General features: G+C 31.2%; 3 protein-coding genes and 1 non-coding gene across 7 annotated transcripts; 3 read left to right on the forward strand and 1 right to left on the reverse strand.

The window, feature by feature from the left end:
* The first annotated feature begins 4,558 nt into the window (after positions 1–4,558).
* LOC107410531 (histone deacetylase HDT1) lies at positions 4,559–7,846 on the forward strand. The gene is made up of 10 exons (XM_048469170.2): positions 4,559–4,715; positions 5,408–5,478; positions 5,600–5,814; positions 6,044–6,057; positions 6,157–6,213; positions 6,297–6,493; positions 7,010–7,081; positions 7,181–7,271; positions 7,361–7,496; positions 7,572–7,846. Exons 1-10 carry the CDS (start codon positions 4,703–4,705, stop codon positions 7,630–7,632), a joined length of 927 nt encoding a protein of 308 aa, XP_048325127.1. The 5' UTR covers positions 4,559–4,702; the 3' UTR covers positions 7,633–7,846.
* A 947-nt stretch (positions 7,847–8,793) lies between these two features.
* Positions 8,794–12,045, reverse strand: LOC107410530 (splicing factor U2af small subunit B). 4 transcript variants are annotated; one of them, XM_016017971.4, is made up of 6 exons: positions 11,722–12,045; positions 11,439–11,525; positions 11,254–11,335; positions 11,007–11,133; positions 10,477–10,909; positions 8,794–9,156 (listed from the first exon to the last, which is right to left on the reverse strand). In XM_016017971.4, exons 1-5 carry the CDS (start codon positions 11,956–11,958, stop codon positions 10,495–10,497), a joined length of 948 nt encoding a protein of 315 aa, XP_015873457.1. In that variant the 5' UTR covers positions 11,959–12,045; the 3' UTR covers positions 8,794–9,156; positions 10,477–10,494. The 4 variants fall into 4 exon arrangements, with proteins under 4 accessions (XP_015873457.1, XP_015873455.1, XP_015873456.1 ...); XM_016017969.3 differs by having other exon boundaries at positions 8,794–9,085; positions 11,722–12,044; XM_016017970.4 differs by having other exon boundaries at positions 8,794–10,346; positions 11,722–12,044.
* A 230-nt stretch (positions 12,046–12,275) lies between these two features.
* TRNAL-UAA (transfer RNA leucine (anticodon UAA)) lies at positions 12,276–12,358 on the forward strand. The gene has a single exon. It is a non-coding gene; the product is annotated as a tRNA-Leu (tRNA).
* Positions 12,359–15,624: 3,266 nt separating this feature from the next.
* Positions 15,625–17,269, forward strand: LOC107410520 (E3 ubiquitin-protein ligase RSL1). Its single transcript, XM_016017952.4, has 2 exons — positions 15,625–16,754; positions 17,060–17,269. Exons 1-2 carry the CDS (start codon positions 15,808–15,810, stop codon positions 17,094–17,096), a joined length of 984 nt encoding a protein of 327 aa, XP_015873438.2. The 5' UTR covers positions 15,625–15,807; the 3' UTR covers positions 17,097–17,269.
* The last annotated feature ends 104 nt before the right edge of the window (positions 17,270–17,373 follow it).

The following is a 17,373-nucleotide window of genomic DNA, read 5'->3' on the forward strand; positions in this document are numbered from 1 at the left end:
TTTGTTTTTGTTTGGTGATGAATAATCATGAAAATTGACATTCGAAATTGCAGTTGTCAATTTTCCTTTCTTCTTTTTTTAATTTGAAATTTAGTTTTGTTCCTTGTTAAACAATAACCATCACTATTAAAAAAACAAAATATTGGATTTGAAAAAGAGTTCAACAGGAAAAGAAAAAAATAAAAAAAATCTAGTTTTGGGATAAGTTTTTATATATTCCACTTTGGCAAAATGAGTTCAGAGTTTTTTATTTTATTGGAAATATTATAAAAGAAAAAAATAAAAAGGAAATTATCGGAAAAAAGATGATAGAGGCTTGGGGAAGACTGTTAATTATATGTGATAAGGGAGGGAAGGGAAGGTAGCTGTGATAATGATGAGTATCTCTTTCATATGTCATGTATGTAAGCTCATTCTAGGTTCATCTTTATCCCTGCATCCTGTAGGTATTTTTACTTGTGTATATATGTACATATATTTAAAAAAAAAAATAAATACATATTGGATTGTGTTCCCAAAAAAACAAAAAAATAAAAAATTGAATGGGTCAGATGGAGAAGATCCATATTAGTTGCCTCTTTATTTTGCTTCAGGAAAATAGATAACTATAAATATATATACATATATTAATAAGATTCTCAATTTAAAGGTATATTTATTTTGACATTGAATAAAAAAAAATGGCGTATTTACTCTTAGAATAATTTTTAAGTCACCGCGTTTTGACTGAATCCACCTTCTACTAAATATGAGAAAATATGAATCACAAGGATAATTCCCTAGATTTGATTAGGATTGGTTGCTTACTAAAGATTACTAAACACCTACTCCAACTACACCTTTTTTTTTTTTTTCTTTCTTTTTTTTTTGTGGTAATTAAAATTCCTAGTTTTAGAATTTTGGCCTTCAGACAGTTTTTTATATTCTCATAATAATTTTTTTTTTTTTTGGGATGAAATGAAAAATTAAAATCTGAATGAGCTTTGTCCAACAGTTACATCAAAGATTTTGTCCAAACCCAATCAACAAACTAACAGGGAACACGTTATCAGAAAACGCACGCATTTTTGCCTCCTAATTAGAAAACAGTACCATACCCACCCATTTTCTCACCATTGGTTTCCAATTTTTATTTTATTTTTCGATGGAATATTAATAATTTTTACATTTTTTTTCCCACAACACAACAAATAAAAAATAAAATCAGTGTACCTGCTTGCACGAATTTTGTGTTCAATTCGATTGATTTATTTAGCACACACAATAAAATTGTGTTGATAATTAATTAGACAACAAGATTCCCGGACGAAATTCCTCATCCATTGTGTGCAACAATGGAAACAATTTCCACGTTTTGTATGATTCACAAAAATATTTTTGCAAAAACAATTCATTAATTATTTTGTCTGTCTATTTATAAAAATATGGGAGTGGCACCGAAATTTCGTGTCTTCTTCTTCCATTCATTCATCTTTAGACACGATCATTTATTCTTTTTCTAATGCTTTCAATTTTGAATAAATAATTATTTCCGTTTTAGAGGAATCCCATTGGTTTAGCTGTCTAATGCTTCCAAATAATTCCATTTTAATAATCCAGCTCTAAAAAGTAATAGTAGTCAAGTATTAGATGTTTTGAAAGTTTAATGCATTGCATCTGAGCATTTTTATACCCAAACGAGCAATAAATTAATTGTAAATATTGATTGAAGATGGAAAATTTGAATTTAAAATCATTATTTGAAGAAATTTAAGTTTATCGCTTCGATGTTTCAATAGAAATGTATTTAAAGTCAATAAGTTATTTTTATGATTTTATTGTTAATTTTGCATTCTAGTTTTAATAAGGCAGCTCTAGCTTAATCCCTTGTCCTACTCAATTTGCCAACATTATGATACAACAAGATTATCAGATTTTATGACACCTAATTTCTTAGAATAGATAAGATGCGCAGTATCGGTTGAGTTCAGTTTTGCCGGCTCTCTCTCTCTCTCTCTCTTTATTGTTTTATTTATTTATTTGGTTTTTCTCACTAAGAAAGTAGAAAACCAATCCAGTCATATCGGAAATTTGACTTTGAAAACTCACTCAAATGAAGAATGAAACCGAAAACCCAAATAGAAATAGAAGTAATGGAACAAACTTATATTAGTTATATATATTATTATGTGCATGTAATTGTATGGTATTTATATACTCCCTACATCAGTTCGTATATGAAATTCGATAAAAATATTTAGCAACCGTATACTTCAATGGCATAAATTTAATTGGTATCTTTCAGATTAAATTAGGGTTCTTCGTATTTAGTAGAACCCCCATGGTAAAATATTTCAAAGTTGTTGAAACGTCAACAAATTTTATATAACTTTAAGACGGCAAGATCATATATATTTTTCAAGTTTCAATCATATATATTTTTCAAGTTTCAACCAATAAAGGAAACAAGAAATAATGGAAAACAAGAAATCCCACCTTCCCTCCACCCCCAACCCAAAATAAAATTAAAAAAAAAAAAAAAACATAGAACTTCTTTAGCCACCTGTTTTTAAAACAGTTTTCTGTTCTGTAAAATAGAAAATTATTTTTAAAACAAAAAATTACTTGTTTGACCACCAATTTTAAAAAGCAAATGGAAAAAAAAAATTTGAAAAATAATAAAATGATGTTTTCACTTGTTTTGAAAATAATAAAATACATATAATTTTAATTTGTTTTCTTTATCGTTTTTCTTTAGTCTGCGTTTCTCTATTTTATAAAGAAAAATTTGTAGAGAGAAAATATTACTTCAATTATTTTGAATATCTTAGAAAGAGAAAATTGTAGAGAAAGAAAGATAAAATATTATGCTTTGATAAATGTATCCAATTAAATTTTTTTATTTTTTTATTTTATCTTTCTCTTTTTTTTTTAATAGAACAACTTAAAAAAAAACTATTCCTCTTTTTTTTTTTTTTTTTAATCCTTTGTAAGTTACATCAATTATTTTTTATTTTTCTTTCCTTCGTTATATACCTACTATTTTTTTTTTTAATCTTACTTCTTTTATCATTTTTTTGGGGCAAATATTTCTTATATCAATTATTTATTTTTCTATTTTGTTCTTTTTTCTTATTTTCCCTTTTTTCCTTATCAAATACTCTCTCTCTCTCTCTCTCTCTGTTTTCTATTTTGTTCTTTTTCCTCATTTTCCAATTTTCTTTTATTCCATTATGTTTTTCTTATTTTCCATTTCTATCAGATTTTTTTTAATTTTTAAATTTTTACTTTTTCTTTTTCATTGGTTTTCTATTTTTCTATAAGTTATTCTTTTTTTTTTCTTATCTCCATTTTTTATTTCCTCTTATCTCCCATTGTATTTATTTTTTTTCCTTTTTATTATTTATTTTATTTTTATTTTTCCTCTGCAACAATATCAAGAAGGTCTAAACATGTGGCTTCACTGTGTTGATAACATATAAAATTTAGTAATTTTATTATTATGCTAATATGATATTTTATGGATGTTTATAGTTTGAAATATTATGTTAGACATGTAGAATTTAATTTTTTAATTAATAAAACTGTAATCTTCATTTTTATTTCCTATTATTTCATTCACACCCATTGAAATAATTTCATCTATGTCCCCTATAATAATCCCAGTTGTAATTTTCCAAATCTAAAAGGCTAAATTGAAATTAATGCAAACCTGTGAGTTTAGATGAAATATTCCAAAAAAAAAAAAAAACAAAAAAGTTCATTTTATGTTAAAAAAAATGAAAAAGTAGAAAAAATGAAAACTTAAAAAAAATAAAATAAAAATTGTTTAGCCAAACATCTTTTCTATTTTTTAGTTTGAAAATTGTTTTAAGTATTAATGGTCAAACGTTTCTTGTTCTCATTAAACAACAGAAAACAGTTTTCTATTCTTTATTTTGAAAGCAATGTTTCGAAAATAAAAAATATGGCTAATCAAGCCCATAAAGTTTCCCTAAAGAATATTTGTTTGTTTTGTTTCCTAAAATCAGGGGGCAAAGACCCAACAAACAAAACTATTAATATTATTTGGTTTTTTTTAAAAAAAGAGAAGCAAACCATAAACAATACAAGAAAGCAAAAAACATATATATACTATTCAAATTGAACAAACCTAGCATAGAGCTTTAAAGCAGATGAATCAACACCAGGCCCAAAACTTAGGTGAGCCATTTTTAACATGTAGAGAGATAAAAGAACTAGATAAAAAAAAATTATGTCTTCAATCACCTTCTTTTGTAGTTTTATTTTTTTTTTCCATATAAAATCAATGTGCATAAGTTCAATGGCTTTTTTTGAAAATAGTTGACTACTTTATTGAGTGGGAGTATCATTATAATTATTATTTTAACAAAATTGAATTAAAAAAACAAAATGGACTGTGGCCCATATACGAAATGAAGAATGTAGGCCCATAAAGAAGATTGGAACGGCAAGGAACACCGAGTGGAAGCCCAGATCCAAAAGCGGGATCTTAAGCTTGGAAAAAACCCTAACCAAACCATTAACCTGGCCGCAATTTCCTTATAAAAGGCCTTCAAACCCTCTCGTTTCCGCCTCTTTCGTCGGGCTCACTTTCTCTCTCAAACATTTTGTATATTCCTTTCTCTTTCTCTCTCTTCTCCAAAACCCTCCCAAAACCCTAGCATCCTTTTTCTCTCGCCGGCTAGCTTGCTTGCCTTCAATGGAGTTCTGGGGTAAGCTTCTATCATATTCTCTCTCTCTGTACCGTACCATTTCTGTTAGGGTTAGGGTTTTTTTCCACTTAACACAGTTTTGTCTCTCATTCTCTGTTCCATCGTCCCTTTTTTTTTTTGTGTTTTCTACTTAACCAAGCATATATGCTTGTTTTTGCTTCCCATTCTTTTAGATTGTTCACATTTTTGGTTTGCATTTCTGTTTACTTCGCTTTTTTATTCTATTTCGTGTTTGTTCTGTATTGGAAGTGCATAAATCTTGTTTTTGGACATTATCTCAGAATATGTTTTTTGGGTTTTCTCTTGGTACAAGTTTTATGGTGGTGATCAAAGTTAGTCATAGATTAATGTAATGTTAGTGAGAAAAAAAAAACACTTGAAAAGGAATACTATAATAAGTGTTATTGTTACTCTTGGTTGTATTATCAATTGTTTTGATGTTGGTGGAAGATTTGACTAAATAGAGGGGACTATTATAGGTAGTGTTCATGAATTAAGGGTTTATTTTACCGTGTACCGTGTCTTTTATAAAATGTAGGTGTTTTCTATTCACATTTGCCAGAAAACCTTGCCTGCTGTAATTTTCTTATTTTGTACTATTTGACTATTATTGTTATAGCGTAACGGTATTTCTTCATTTGACTTAAAGAAAAAAAAAGGCTTTCAAGTAATTATTTCCGTGATACTTTCAGGTGTTGAAGTCAAGGCTGGAGAGCCTCTGAAAGTAAAGCCTGAGTTAGGTTATGTCATCCATCTTTCACAGGTTTAAAATACTGTTTTTACTCATAATTGTACTGATTTGAGTTCTACTTTTTTAATTTATTTGTTTTGTAGGTTAGCTCATTAATTCATTGATAAGTTTTCTGTAATCTGCTTTTGTGTAGGCTTGCTTGGGTGAGACTAAAAAGGACAAAGGAAATGATTCTGTCCTTCTCAACCTCAAGGTTGGCGACCAGAAGCTTGTTTTGGGATTGCTTTCTTTGGAGAAAATTCCACAATTGTCATTTGATCTTGTCTTTGAGAAGGAGTTTGAGCTCTCTCACAACTGGAAAAATGGGAGTGTGTACTTTTGTGGATATCAAACCCAATATGGAGAAGAATATCCTTCACATTTTCACTATTAGTTTTGTATATCAACATTTCTTCCATCAAGTGTATCTTTCCTTAAATATTTTCGGAAAAATTTCCTGCATATTTTATTTTTCTTTCATATTTTGTCCTGAAAAGTTCCATGCTTTTGCATGACTTAGCTTGTACTGATAATTACCGTATTCTGTCGACTTTTTCTGATGTTTCCTTGACTTACTCTGCTGCCTTCTATCTGCCACAAATGATTTCTCGGGTGAGTGTTAAAAAAAAAAATTGCCTGCTTTAGTTTCTACTTATTTTTCTCCAATGTTAGTTACAAGTTTTCTTAAGTATATGTCTTCTACTTTTGTAGATCTTGATGATTCTGAAGAGGAAGAGGAAGATGTCCCATCAGCTGTCACTGAAAATGGTGATGCTGGCTTCAAGTTTATTTGTGATTTTATTTTGAGTGTTTAATTTATTCTTGTCACTTACTGGAAAATTGTTTTTCAGGAAAGGGTGGTCAAAAGGTTGAGCAAGCTAAGCCTGCTTCAGCCAAGAGCATTGCTGCCAAACCTGAATCTTCTGAAAAGCCAAAAGTTAAACTTGTAGAGCCAAGCAAAGATGAGGACGATGAGGATAGTGATGATGACGACGACGATGATGATTCTGATGGTGATGAAGGTTCTGATGATGAGTCCGATGATGAGGTATACTGTCATTTGTTCTTAAATTGATAATGATACATACAGTTACTGCAAAATTTGAGACATTATGAATGCTAGATGCTAAACTACTCTTGGATATTCTGTAATCTTTAAAGAGCTATTGTAGATAGTTTGTCAACTTAATTCATTATTATCAATTGCCATATCAATTTGCTTGACTTGCTGACAGAGATAGTGTAGTTTAATTACTGAACATTGCACAGTGGAATTGAACCAGGCCAAAACTGATTAAAGACTGTTAGATTGTCAATTTTTCATCTGAGTAAATTTTTATACTGAGAAAAAATGTCCACATGGACCAAATCTCTGTCTTTTGGATCTTAGATAAAATTGTTAAGCTATGGTTTAACGTTCTTTCTTGTGTATCCAACAAAGCCCTTTTTTAGGATTTTTTACATCATTATTATTCTACTGTATATACTATGTTCTGTGATAAATATTTGCCACTAAGATTTGTGCTAAATTGTGAATCTCGTCCATTATGAATGGTGGTTGTAGGATATGCTTGATGCTGATAGTGATGATGATGATGAAGGCAGTGATGAGGAAGATGAAGAAACCCCCAAAAAGGTAAGAACTTTGGTTTTGTTCATGTTTTTTTAAATTTCATTCTGGAAGTTTGGCAACAGTATGGTAAATATTAACATTATATTTTCTTTTATCTTCAAGGTCGAATCTGGCAAGAAAAGGCCTAATCAGTCTGCAGTCAAAACGCCCGTTTCTGTTAAAAAGGCTAAGCCAGATTCTGCTCAAAAGTCTGGTGGGTATCTATTACTTTTTTCCCTCCGAGAAATTGGATAATGTAATTATTCAGGAAGTAGTGAAAATATCATTTATGTGCTGCTGCAGGTGGTAAGAAGGGTGCCCCCCATACTGCAACTCCCCACCCTGCGAAGAATGCTGGCAAGACCCCTGGAACTGCTGACAAATCAAAAGCTCAGACACCAAAATCTGGCGGCCAGTTCTCCTGCAAATCATGCTCTAAGTAAGATAAAAGAAATCTTTATTAATTCTGTTACCTTTAAAAATGGTAGCAGGGCTAATTGGATCTTATACACAGGTCATTTGGCTCTGAGAATGCACTTCAGTCTCACTCTAAGGCAAAACACGCAGGAAATTAGGGAGCAGACAATGGATTTACTTTCACTTTAGCATGTTTTGGATGTAGTTTTTATATATATGAATTATAGAAAGTGATGTGTTAAGGTGTTTGGCAAAGAAGTTTTGAGACTCAGTAGCGTGGACAAGGTTTTTTATTTTTTATTGTCAAATGAACCCCCGTCTCTTACTCTAATGATATTGCTGGCAATTAAGTGATTTTCTTAATTATTTATATATCCCGTGTTTTTTTGATTTTATATAATTCCATTCGTATGGGCTGTTATTATCGTCGTTTAGTCTTTCATTCTGTTTTTTTGCTCTTTTAATATATTTTTTGGAAGTTGTATTTTTACCGCACATCGAGTAATTTAATTGACGATAACCTGATGAAAAAAAATTCCATAGCCCTAGCAGTGCTGTGTGCGCTTTGGTTTCGACACAACGTTCATAGTGATTTTTAGATACACGTGATGAATCATCCAGCCAAAAAACAATAATTCTAGAGTAATATTAGAGGTACAATAATGCTAAACAATACGAGAGGGACGTAGTTCACCACGAATCATCATTTAATTAGTTTATATCCCTTTTGTGCATCATTATTTGGTTGGCTTGTGACGGCTTATGTTTTAGATCCATCCCGTTAAATCTTGAACTCATTTGTAAGTAGTTCAGCTTAATATATTATTTGTAAGTAGATCATATTAATATATCATTTAAATATGTTTGATATATAAATAAATGAACTATAAATATAACAAAATATAAACCATAATATAATAATAAATAATGCTTTGCCCTGTATAAGCTTTTTAGCGGATCAATTGCTATCTCTTTAGCATTTTTCAACCATTACATATATTGCATCTTTTGAAAGTAATACTCGAGTTAAAGGATAGTTATACTTCAATGGTAGTTCAAAAAATTTGGCTCGAGTAATGAAATCGAAAGAGCTTCACTCCAAATCCGTTTTAGATACTCAATTTGACGGCTATTATTTTTTATCATGTATTTGAAATATAAAAAAGTATATTTATCTTTAATGGTACACATTTTTTCCGCCATCTTTGTTGTGGGCTTGCTCAGTTTCTTAGCCAGCCCTCTTGCAGTAGAATTGCATCTTCAGACTAAAAAAAGGATGTGTAACATGTCCCCAATCGAAATCTGAAAGCTCATACAGATTGAAATTAATGGTCCAACAGTGTAAATATATTACTGCTTCCAAAATGATAATACAGATCAGACGGAGTACTACAACAAAGAAGATTACTTTTGTCCGTAAAAAAATAAGATAAAAGAAAGAGTAATACTACTGCTTCCACTAGGAACTTGCCAGGGGACCAGCACACATTCTAGTAGAAACATAAACCAGTTTGTTGTGGTCACTGAAACTTGGAAGCTGCTACCTTTCAAGGTTCTAGGTAACCTGACTGATATTCATCCCTCATTCTCCTAACACGCTGCACCAACAACCTGTAAAGAAATCCCATGGTAAGCTGCAATTAACAAAACGTCTCGGACCTTAGAAGCAGGGATACCTGAACCTGCAAAAACTTGTAAAAGGTTTTGTAAGATCGTGATTATTCTTAAAAATCTTTTGAGAAAGGTTAGAAATATTAAACGAAAAAGAGAGTTAAGAAAACAAAACCCAAGATAGAATTTTGATCGTTCATTAGCCTTCATGTGCTCTGGTCACAAAATCCCTGACTGTAAAATAATGCATGTGTACACTCAACGCAACAATCAAACCAAGACTCTCATGAAGACAAGGCAACACTGGAATAAAATACGTAAGAAAACACTGACACGGTATCCATTGATACTGTGTATTATCAAGAAAGAAAATTCAGATCAAACAAACCCACTCAAAAAATAAATAAATAAATAAATAATTTAAAAAAAAAATAAAAAAAAAGAAGCTGCTGAAGGAAATTCACAGTTTGACCAGAAAGGAGGGATGAATTTACCAAAAGTAAAACAAATGTGTGATAAATGATGAATCAAACGGGAGTAAGTTGCATTGCAAACAAACAAAACTAGTTTTGTCTCTTTTTTTCCCCCCACCAAATCATCACTCAATCTTGTAACCCTTGTCATTTGCAATTCCAAAGACATGAGCAGAAGACCACTGAAATCTTGAATTTTTATACAATCAAAGTAAGTCATATTGCAACAGTTAAGTGAGAAACTAGTACACAAATAATGGTAAACAGCAAGCAAACGAACAAACAAAACAAACAAAATTCTTCTTTGGGGATGAGTTCGCTATTTCTAAAGAATTTTAAGTAAATCCTGATTTCATTAATGATGAAATTATAGAAAATTTTGTCAATCAAAAACAGAAGCATATATTATTTACTGCAAAAGAATTTTCAAGACATATTTGAACTTATGATTTTGAGCAACTTCAATTTCATATGCAGAGTGGAGTTACTTTTTATATGATCATTAGTTTCACAAACGAGAAATAAATAATCCTCAGAGCAGTAGAGTATAGAAGACAAAAACAAAGGGTTCACTCAAATGGGGACAATCCCGTTTGAAGATAAAAGCTCCAGGGGAAAGAAAGTCGGGGACAAAAATCATTGGTGGGGGCAACGGGCAAGTATTAATCAAAGCATATCAACCAAACAATCAAGCAATCATACAAAAGATATGCCACTACGAAAGGAAATGCATGAGACTGAAAAAACATTTCATTTTCCCTATCACAGAACTGTGAACCTGCACACACCTGCACAGTGGAAAATGGGCTGTAAGCTAAATTTATTATGTGGTTTGTCTTTGCTGAAACATAATTTCGTCCTAAGCAAGGAGAGTAAAACAATCATGAGGAAGTGCAAGTGAATGGGAAGAAAACGAACCACAAACCACAACATATATTAGTACTTCTGCTCCTGCTCATCGTATCCATTTTGCATATGTCCGTTGTAACCTTTTTCACCTTTGTTTTTTATTTCTTCAGTATTAACCTCACTAGCTTTTTCTTTCTGTTCCCGTTCCCTGTTCCATTGCTCAATTTTAGCTCTTCTCTCCTCACTGCCTTCTCTAACTGGACTGCGTTTCCTCCTAGGGCTTCTGCTCCTACTTCGTCCTCTTCTATGGCCAGGGCTCACACTCCTATGCCTCTTACTCCTACTTTCATAGTAATGATCTCTCTCATCATGCCTTCTGCTATGTGAACGCCCTCCATGTGAGCGATCTTCGTAGCTCTTATGCCTGTAAGGACTCCGGCTCCTGCTCCGGCTCCGGCTACGCCTTCTATGATAGCTTCCGAATAGCTCACGCCTCAGTTCCCTGATGAATGAATATAGCGAATAAATTAAACTAGTAACCTCTACTATCCCAGATTCCATAACCAAAGACAAGTTTAACGTCACCAAGAAAACATTACCTCCCAATCCTTTTCAGGTGCATAAAGTTGCAGTATCCACCACGGTTGCATGTATTCTCCTCGTACTGCCTGCAAGTGGCTTCACGGAAATCCGTCACAGGAGAGAAGTCAACGATGATTGGACGGCCTGCAAATAAAACATCAATACCAGGTCCAAGTTGAGCACATTATAGATTATTTACAATAAAGAAAAAACGGTGACCATAAAAAATAAAACCCACATCACTAAAATGAAACCAAAACTAACCAGCATAAAATCTTCCACTCAAGTTCCTGATTGCATTTGCAGCGTGTTCTTCCTCCCTGAACTGAACGTACACATTTCCCACCTGTCCATATAAAATTCAAAATCCGAAATTTCAATTTCAGAGAAGAAAAAAAACCCAACAAATAAGTAAATGAATAATTGAAAAACAATCGCAAGGTGCATACCATGTGGTCAGCAAGGTTATCACAGACATTCAGACTTTCAATTTCCCCATACTTGCTGAGCTCCAAAAACAGATCTTCATAGAACTCCTGAAATTTCCGCACGCAATTGTTAATTCAAATCAAAATCCCTTCACTAATATTTAAAATTCCACACTACAAAATCAATGAAACAAACCATAAAAAAAGCTCAAACATGCAAGAACTTCACAAACGAAAACCCTAATTTAACAGGAACCTAATAAAATCGAACAAAATCCCATGATGAAAATCACGAACAACGAACCTCAAAATGCCTCTGCATGTCTCTGGGGTCGATGGGCTGACCCTGGGCGTCGATTCCAGGTGTGACCATGTCAGGCCTCTGGTACATGTTTGAGAGCAAAAGTGTTGGGCTGATACTGGGCTTGGTATGGAGCCTCGAGCACCGGTCACCGTGCCGGCAAGCTCCGATCTTGAAGTAGAAGGGACAGTTGACCCTGTCCTTCTCCGTACCAAATATCGACGCCAAGTGCTCCGCCATTGTCAAGTTTCTTGGCTTCCAAACACCGAATGGAATGGGGAAAAAGAAAAGAAAAACCAAAGCAAAGCAAAGCAAGGATTTGGGCTTTCAACTTTATAGGGCTCTAGGACGACCAGGATCAAGCTGCAAGTAGCTCCATCGGACGGTGGAGAATTGTGGGTAAGGCTGTGTTGCAGATACGACGGGTCGTATAGAGGAGTTAAGGGGCTGTTTGGATGGAAGAGTCGCTTTTTACTACTTCCAGATGGTTCTCTGGGGTTGCAAAATTCTAATTACTTATTATACGATAATGATAAAGTTGGACCGGTCAACGGCAAGCTGGTTTGCCCGAGTGGTTAAGGGGGGAGACTTAAGATCTCCTGCACATAAGTGCGCGTGGGTTCGAACCCCACAGCCAGCATTATTTTCTTTCTTTCTATTTCATTTGTTGGAATTTTAAAACAAATTTTGTAAAAATAAATTTTATTTTGAAGTTTTTATTTTATTTTTTATAATCCATCTAATTTAATGCTAGTAGTTGATTTTTATTCAAATTCTGACTGAGAAATCTAACAAAATGACAACTTTAATTAAACATTATATAATAATCCTTGTGGTGAAATTGTTAAAAAAAATATATATTCGCATTATAAATTTTCATTTGAGGATATTTAAAAAAAAAAAAATTGTATATAAAATGAATGAATTTATAAAGAAAATAAAATCTAATGAAAGATTTTTTTTAAAAAATTTTGATGATTATAAGGTCTATTAACAAATTCCATAACTAAAAAAAAGTATCTCAAGATATATTTCAAATGTCATATGAAAATATTACAATATTTTTTTTATAAAAAATATGATAATATTAGGTTATTTAATTGTAGAAAAATGATTATTTGAAGGGATAAGATGAAAATGCAAAAAAAAAGAAAGAAAGAAAAAAAGAAAAAAAAAAAAAAGAGTCTACCAAGATACATACCAACTCTTATGTATTAGTATTTATTGTGTGTGTGTGTGTGTGTGTGTGTGTGTGTATATATATATGCATATAATTTGTGTGTGTGTGTGTGTGTGTATATATATATATATGCATATAATTTGATATAAGAGGAGCCACAGAGAAACGACGTCGTTTCATCCAGCAGCAACGCAAAGCTCGCCTTGCAAATTACCATCTGGCTAAGAGATCGTTTAGTTTTTGTGGGTCTCTAAATGCAGACCAGAAAATACTGTATGCAACCATGGATAAATACTTTTAATCCAAAAAATAAAAAGCAAGAAAAACCATGGTTGAAAACTAGCATGCAAAGATACACAAGCCCATAAAATATCCCTCTTAAAGAGATAAAAAAAAAAAAAAATTGTATACTGCTAAAATATCTTTTTTCACACAGGTTAATTTTCAGGTAAGAAAAAGACGTGGTGATTGACGAAATAAATAAATAGAAAGAAGCTAAACAATTCTTAATAACTTGCAGGAAATCTTATTTTTACTCCTGTTTTCCAATAAACCCTAGAATAACGTAAAATTTTAAACCCTAGAATAACATAAAATTTTACAAATTTGAGATGTAAATGTAGGCCAATAAACCCTCTTTTATCCTGCACTTGATTTAGCCAATACCTGTTAAATTGACAATACCAACAAAAGAAAACCCAAAAAAAAAAAAAAAAAGAAAAAAAAGAAAAAAGAAAAAGGGTAACGGTGATCTTATGCATTGAAGCCAAAGTTAAGGAACGTTTTACTGTAATTATTATTTGAGGTCTCTTTAAAAATAAAAAATAAAAAAGTCTTTTATCTTTTAATTCCACATTAAATCTTGTGTTTTCCTAATATAAGCTATTAATTAAGCAGAAAATTTAAAATATTTATTTGTTTACCCTCAAAAAGAAAGTTTATTTTGTTCATAAACGAGGTCAATAGTGTTAACCAAATTATAAAATTTTAAATTACCTCATTTAAGAGTTATATTAGGAAGGTGAAATATACTACTTCCCTTTTTCAGCAAAACTTATTATTATCGTATATGATACATAACTAATTAAATTAATGATAAGTGAAAAATAATAATGCGCAAGTTAATGTCAAAAAAGTAATAAAACAACAGATTGGCTATGAAAAAGTTTCTTAGTGACGTTTCCTCTGTCCATAATAAATTCATACGAACTTTTTTAAAGTCCATAATAAACAACAAAAGGTCTTTTTTTAAATAAAAAAAAAAATTCACTCCTATTCATTTTAATTTAACCCTTATTTTTATAATAATATGCCTAAATCCTAAAAATTATCCTGAAATTCTTAGTTAATTTTACTATTTTTTTTTAACCAATAAGTGATTTTTCATATTGACCTAGCCATTTGTTTATGCAAACTAGTCAGGATATATATATATATATATAATTGTCAAAGAGTATTTTTTCTTAAAAAATAAGAATTTTATACAGCAAAATGATATAATTACTAGATAGTAGTTTTTTTTTTTGTCCTTTAATAATATATATAATTATAGATTACTATATAATTATCACTCATGAGCATCAAAACTGAAGCACGATCATTGAGAATTTTCTAAGATTTAGCATTAATTTATAATTTGCCCCCAACAATTTTATGGATATCAAATTTTTGGTTACAGAACGAATGTGGCAGTGATAAAATCAATAAAATAATGTCAAATTATTTAAAAATAAATAAATAATAATAATTTGATTAATAAATTTAGTGAATTTATAATTACTATTTGCCCTACCATTTAAAATCTTGACTCAAAACATCTCAAATGGAATTTTTAAGATAAAAGAATATATTTTTTATAATAAAAATATCATTTAAAATAATTAGTAAAATTTAAAAATGTTCTATAACAAATTTTTTATTTAAACTCTTTAGTTTTAATTTTTTTATAAACATTTATTGTTTTTCTTGTAATCTTTTTCTTTTACATAAGTTATTTATCTCTTAAATAGTATAATAATGGCATATAAAAATCTGTTACATTCAACTAAATTTATATAATATTGAAATAAAAAATATTTTTGATTCTATAAATGTCAAACCAACTTTTTATATTAAAAAATTAAAATAAAAAATTTATTGATTTTTTTTTAAAATGTTATATTTTTAAAATAAAAAAAATAATACATTTAAAGAATTTCTTTAGGGGAAAACTAAATATTTATTCTCTTCATCCATTAATTAATTAATTTATCTTTTTTTTTTTGGGTCACCTTCATCCGTTAAATCACTGTTCTAAACATATTGCATTTAGTGTCAATAAATTTTATTTATTTTTGGTTGAATAAAGCAATTTATTGAATAAAAGAGAAGGTCATTACATCTGCCTGGATGATTCGTAGAAGCCACATTGGATATGTATACGGTGTCAATATATATATGTGTATACTGTTTTTTCCCAGCAATATATATATATACATACATATATATATATATATATATTTTTTTTTTTTTTGATAAATTTATCAGCAATATTTGATTTAAAATATTGGACGAACCTAAGATAAACAGGTCCTCTAAGAAATTTTATTAAAAAGTCGACGAGATATTCCCAAAATCTTTTCGATTTTTTTTTTTTTTTGGGTAACATAAAATATTAGGAAAGCAAGAAAAGTGATATAAGTCGAAGAAATTATATACTAACAAATTAACAATGTGATTTTTATATTGGGAAATTAAAACTCAAACCACAATTAAAAATCAAAAAATCCCAAATCGAATGTATAAAGCAATGGCCGACTGAGACATTTTAAAGACTTCTTGGAGAAGAAGACTTTATGTGATTTCTGATCAATTAAGCAAGTTTGAGATCGCAGAAAAAGAAACCACCAAAATTATTTTTTTCTATCACCATGGAAGTAAAAGCAGACGAAGTGGATGGAAACAAGACAGGACTAAGAAAATTAAAAAAGCCCAAATTGGATTTGGGAGGCATCGAAGTTATTGACATTGAAGACGATGATCAAAACAGCGTATCCCAAATCTTCAAACCCATCAATATCATCGAACAGAGCACAAACAAGTTCAACGCAATCTCAATCGACCACTATTCCAACTTCATCGATCTTTCTAATGAAAACGACGACGACGACGACGACGACGACGATATCAAAATCCTTCACTACAAACCCTCAAACACCACCTTCGGAAGAAAACGGAAAAAGCCCTTTTCCAATCCTTCGATTTTGGGAACAGGGCAGTCATCCAATTCCAAAGAAGAAACGACGTCATCGTCTTCATCGTCTATTTTCATCTGCGAAATCTGCATCGAACTCAAATCGGGAAACGAATCGTTCACAATCAAAGGCTGCGGCCATTTGTACTGCACGGACTGCACAACCAAATACGTGGCGTCCAAGCTCCAACAGAACATTTTGACAATCGGGTGCCCGATTCCAGGTTGCGTAGGCAATCTGGAACCCGAATATTGCCGTCGGAGTCTGCCACCGGAGGTGTTCGACCGGTGGGGAATGGCACTGTGCGAGGCTGCGATCGTTGGGTCCCGCAAATTCTACTGCCCGTACAAAGATTGCTTGGCGGTGATGATCTGCGATGGGGATAAAAGAAAGGTCCTGAGGGAATCGGAGTGTCCGTATTGCAAGAGACACTTCTGCGCCAAGTGTAGAGTTCCATGGCATACGGGAATTGAGTGCTCGAAGTTTCAGAAGCTGGATGAGAATGAGAGAGAGAATGAAGATATAACGCTGATGAAGCTTGCAAAGAAAAAGCGTTGGGGAAGGTGTCCAAAATGCAGGTTCTATGTTGAGAAAACAGAGGGCTGCGACCATATGAACTGCAGGTCAGTTTTGTTTCAACATTTTTCAATTCAATGCGTATCTCTAAAACTATATTATATATATATTTATGTATGTTACTTATATATGAGTACTACCATATTGTAAGCCTATATATATATATATATATTATCACAACCCCAAAAGAGAGTAAAAACTTTTAAAATGAAAAACCAACTGCTGTTCCAGTTTTCAACAATTTTTAGTTTTAATTTTATTTTTGGTTTTTAACTTCATTCTGGTCCCATGCTTTTGCATATAGAGCATATTAATTTTGAGTGTACAATATTAATTTTGGGTTGGATGGCAGGTGTGGAACGCATTTCAACTACAGGAGTGGAAAGTAATATAAAGGATTTGGTGATCAATAATACCATCAAAACAAGATGGTGTTTTGTACCATTGCAGTTATGAATTTCTCCTGTTACACTACGTTATTATGAATTTCTTCTTATTTTGTGTTTACCAATTTTATATGAATGCTTCTTATTTTGATATGAATTTTATATCAATTTTATTTTAATTCAAAGATTAAAGTTCCATTAAAATAAATCATATAACTCCAAATAAAAAAAAATCATTACCCCTTATGATGTTGACACTTGGCAAAATAATATATATATT

Source organism: Ziziphus jujuba, chromosome 10 (genome assembly GCF_031755915.1).
Source record: "Ziziphus jujuba cultivar Dongzao chromosome 10, ASM3175591v1".
Classification (NCBI taxonomy): Eukaryota; Viridiplantae; Streptophyta; class Magnoliopsida; order Rosales; family Rhamnaceae; genus Ziziphus; species Ziziphus jujuba.

Coding starts and splice junctions, on each gene's coding strand:
- LOC107410520 (XM_016017952.4), top strand. CDS start 15,808: ATGGAAGTAAAAGCAGACGAAGTGGATGGAAACAAGACAGGACTAAGA. Junction 16,755..17,059: donor TGCGACCATATGAACTGCAG/GTCAGTTTTGTT, acceptor GTTGGATGGCAG/GTGTGGAACGCATTTCAACT.
- LOC107410530 (XM_016017971.4), bottom strand. CDS start 11,958: ATGGCGGAGCACTTGGCGTCGATATTTGGTACGGAGAAGGACAGGGTC. Junction 11,526..11,721: donor ACATGCAGAGGCATTTTGAG/GTTCGTTGTTCG, acceptor CGGAAATTTCAG/GAGTTCTATGAAGATCTGTT. Junction 10,910..11,006: donor CACCTGAAAAGGATTGGGAG/GTAATGTTTTCT, acceptor TTCATTCATCAG/GGAACTGAGGCGTGAGCTAT.
- LOC107410531 (XM_048469170.2), top strand. Junction 6,214..6,296: donor ATCAGCTGTCACTGAAAATG/GTGATGCTGGCT, acceptor ATTGTTTTTCAG/GAAAGGGTGGTCAAAAGGTT. Junction 7,272..7,360: donor AGATTCTGCTCAAAAGTCTG/GTGGGTATCTAT, acceptor GTGCTGCTGCAG/GTGGTAAGAAGGGTGCCCCC.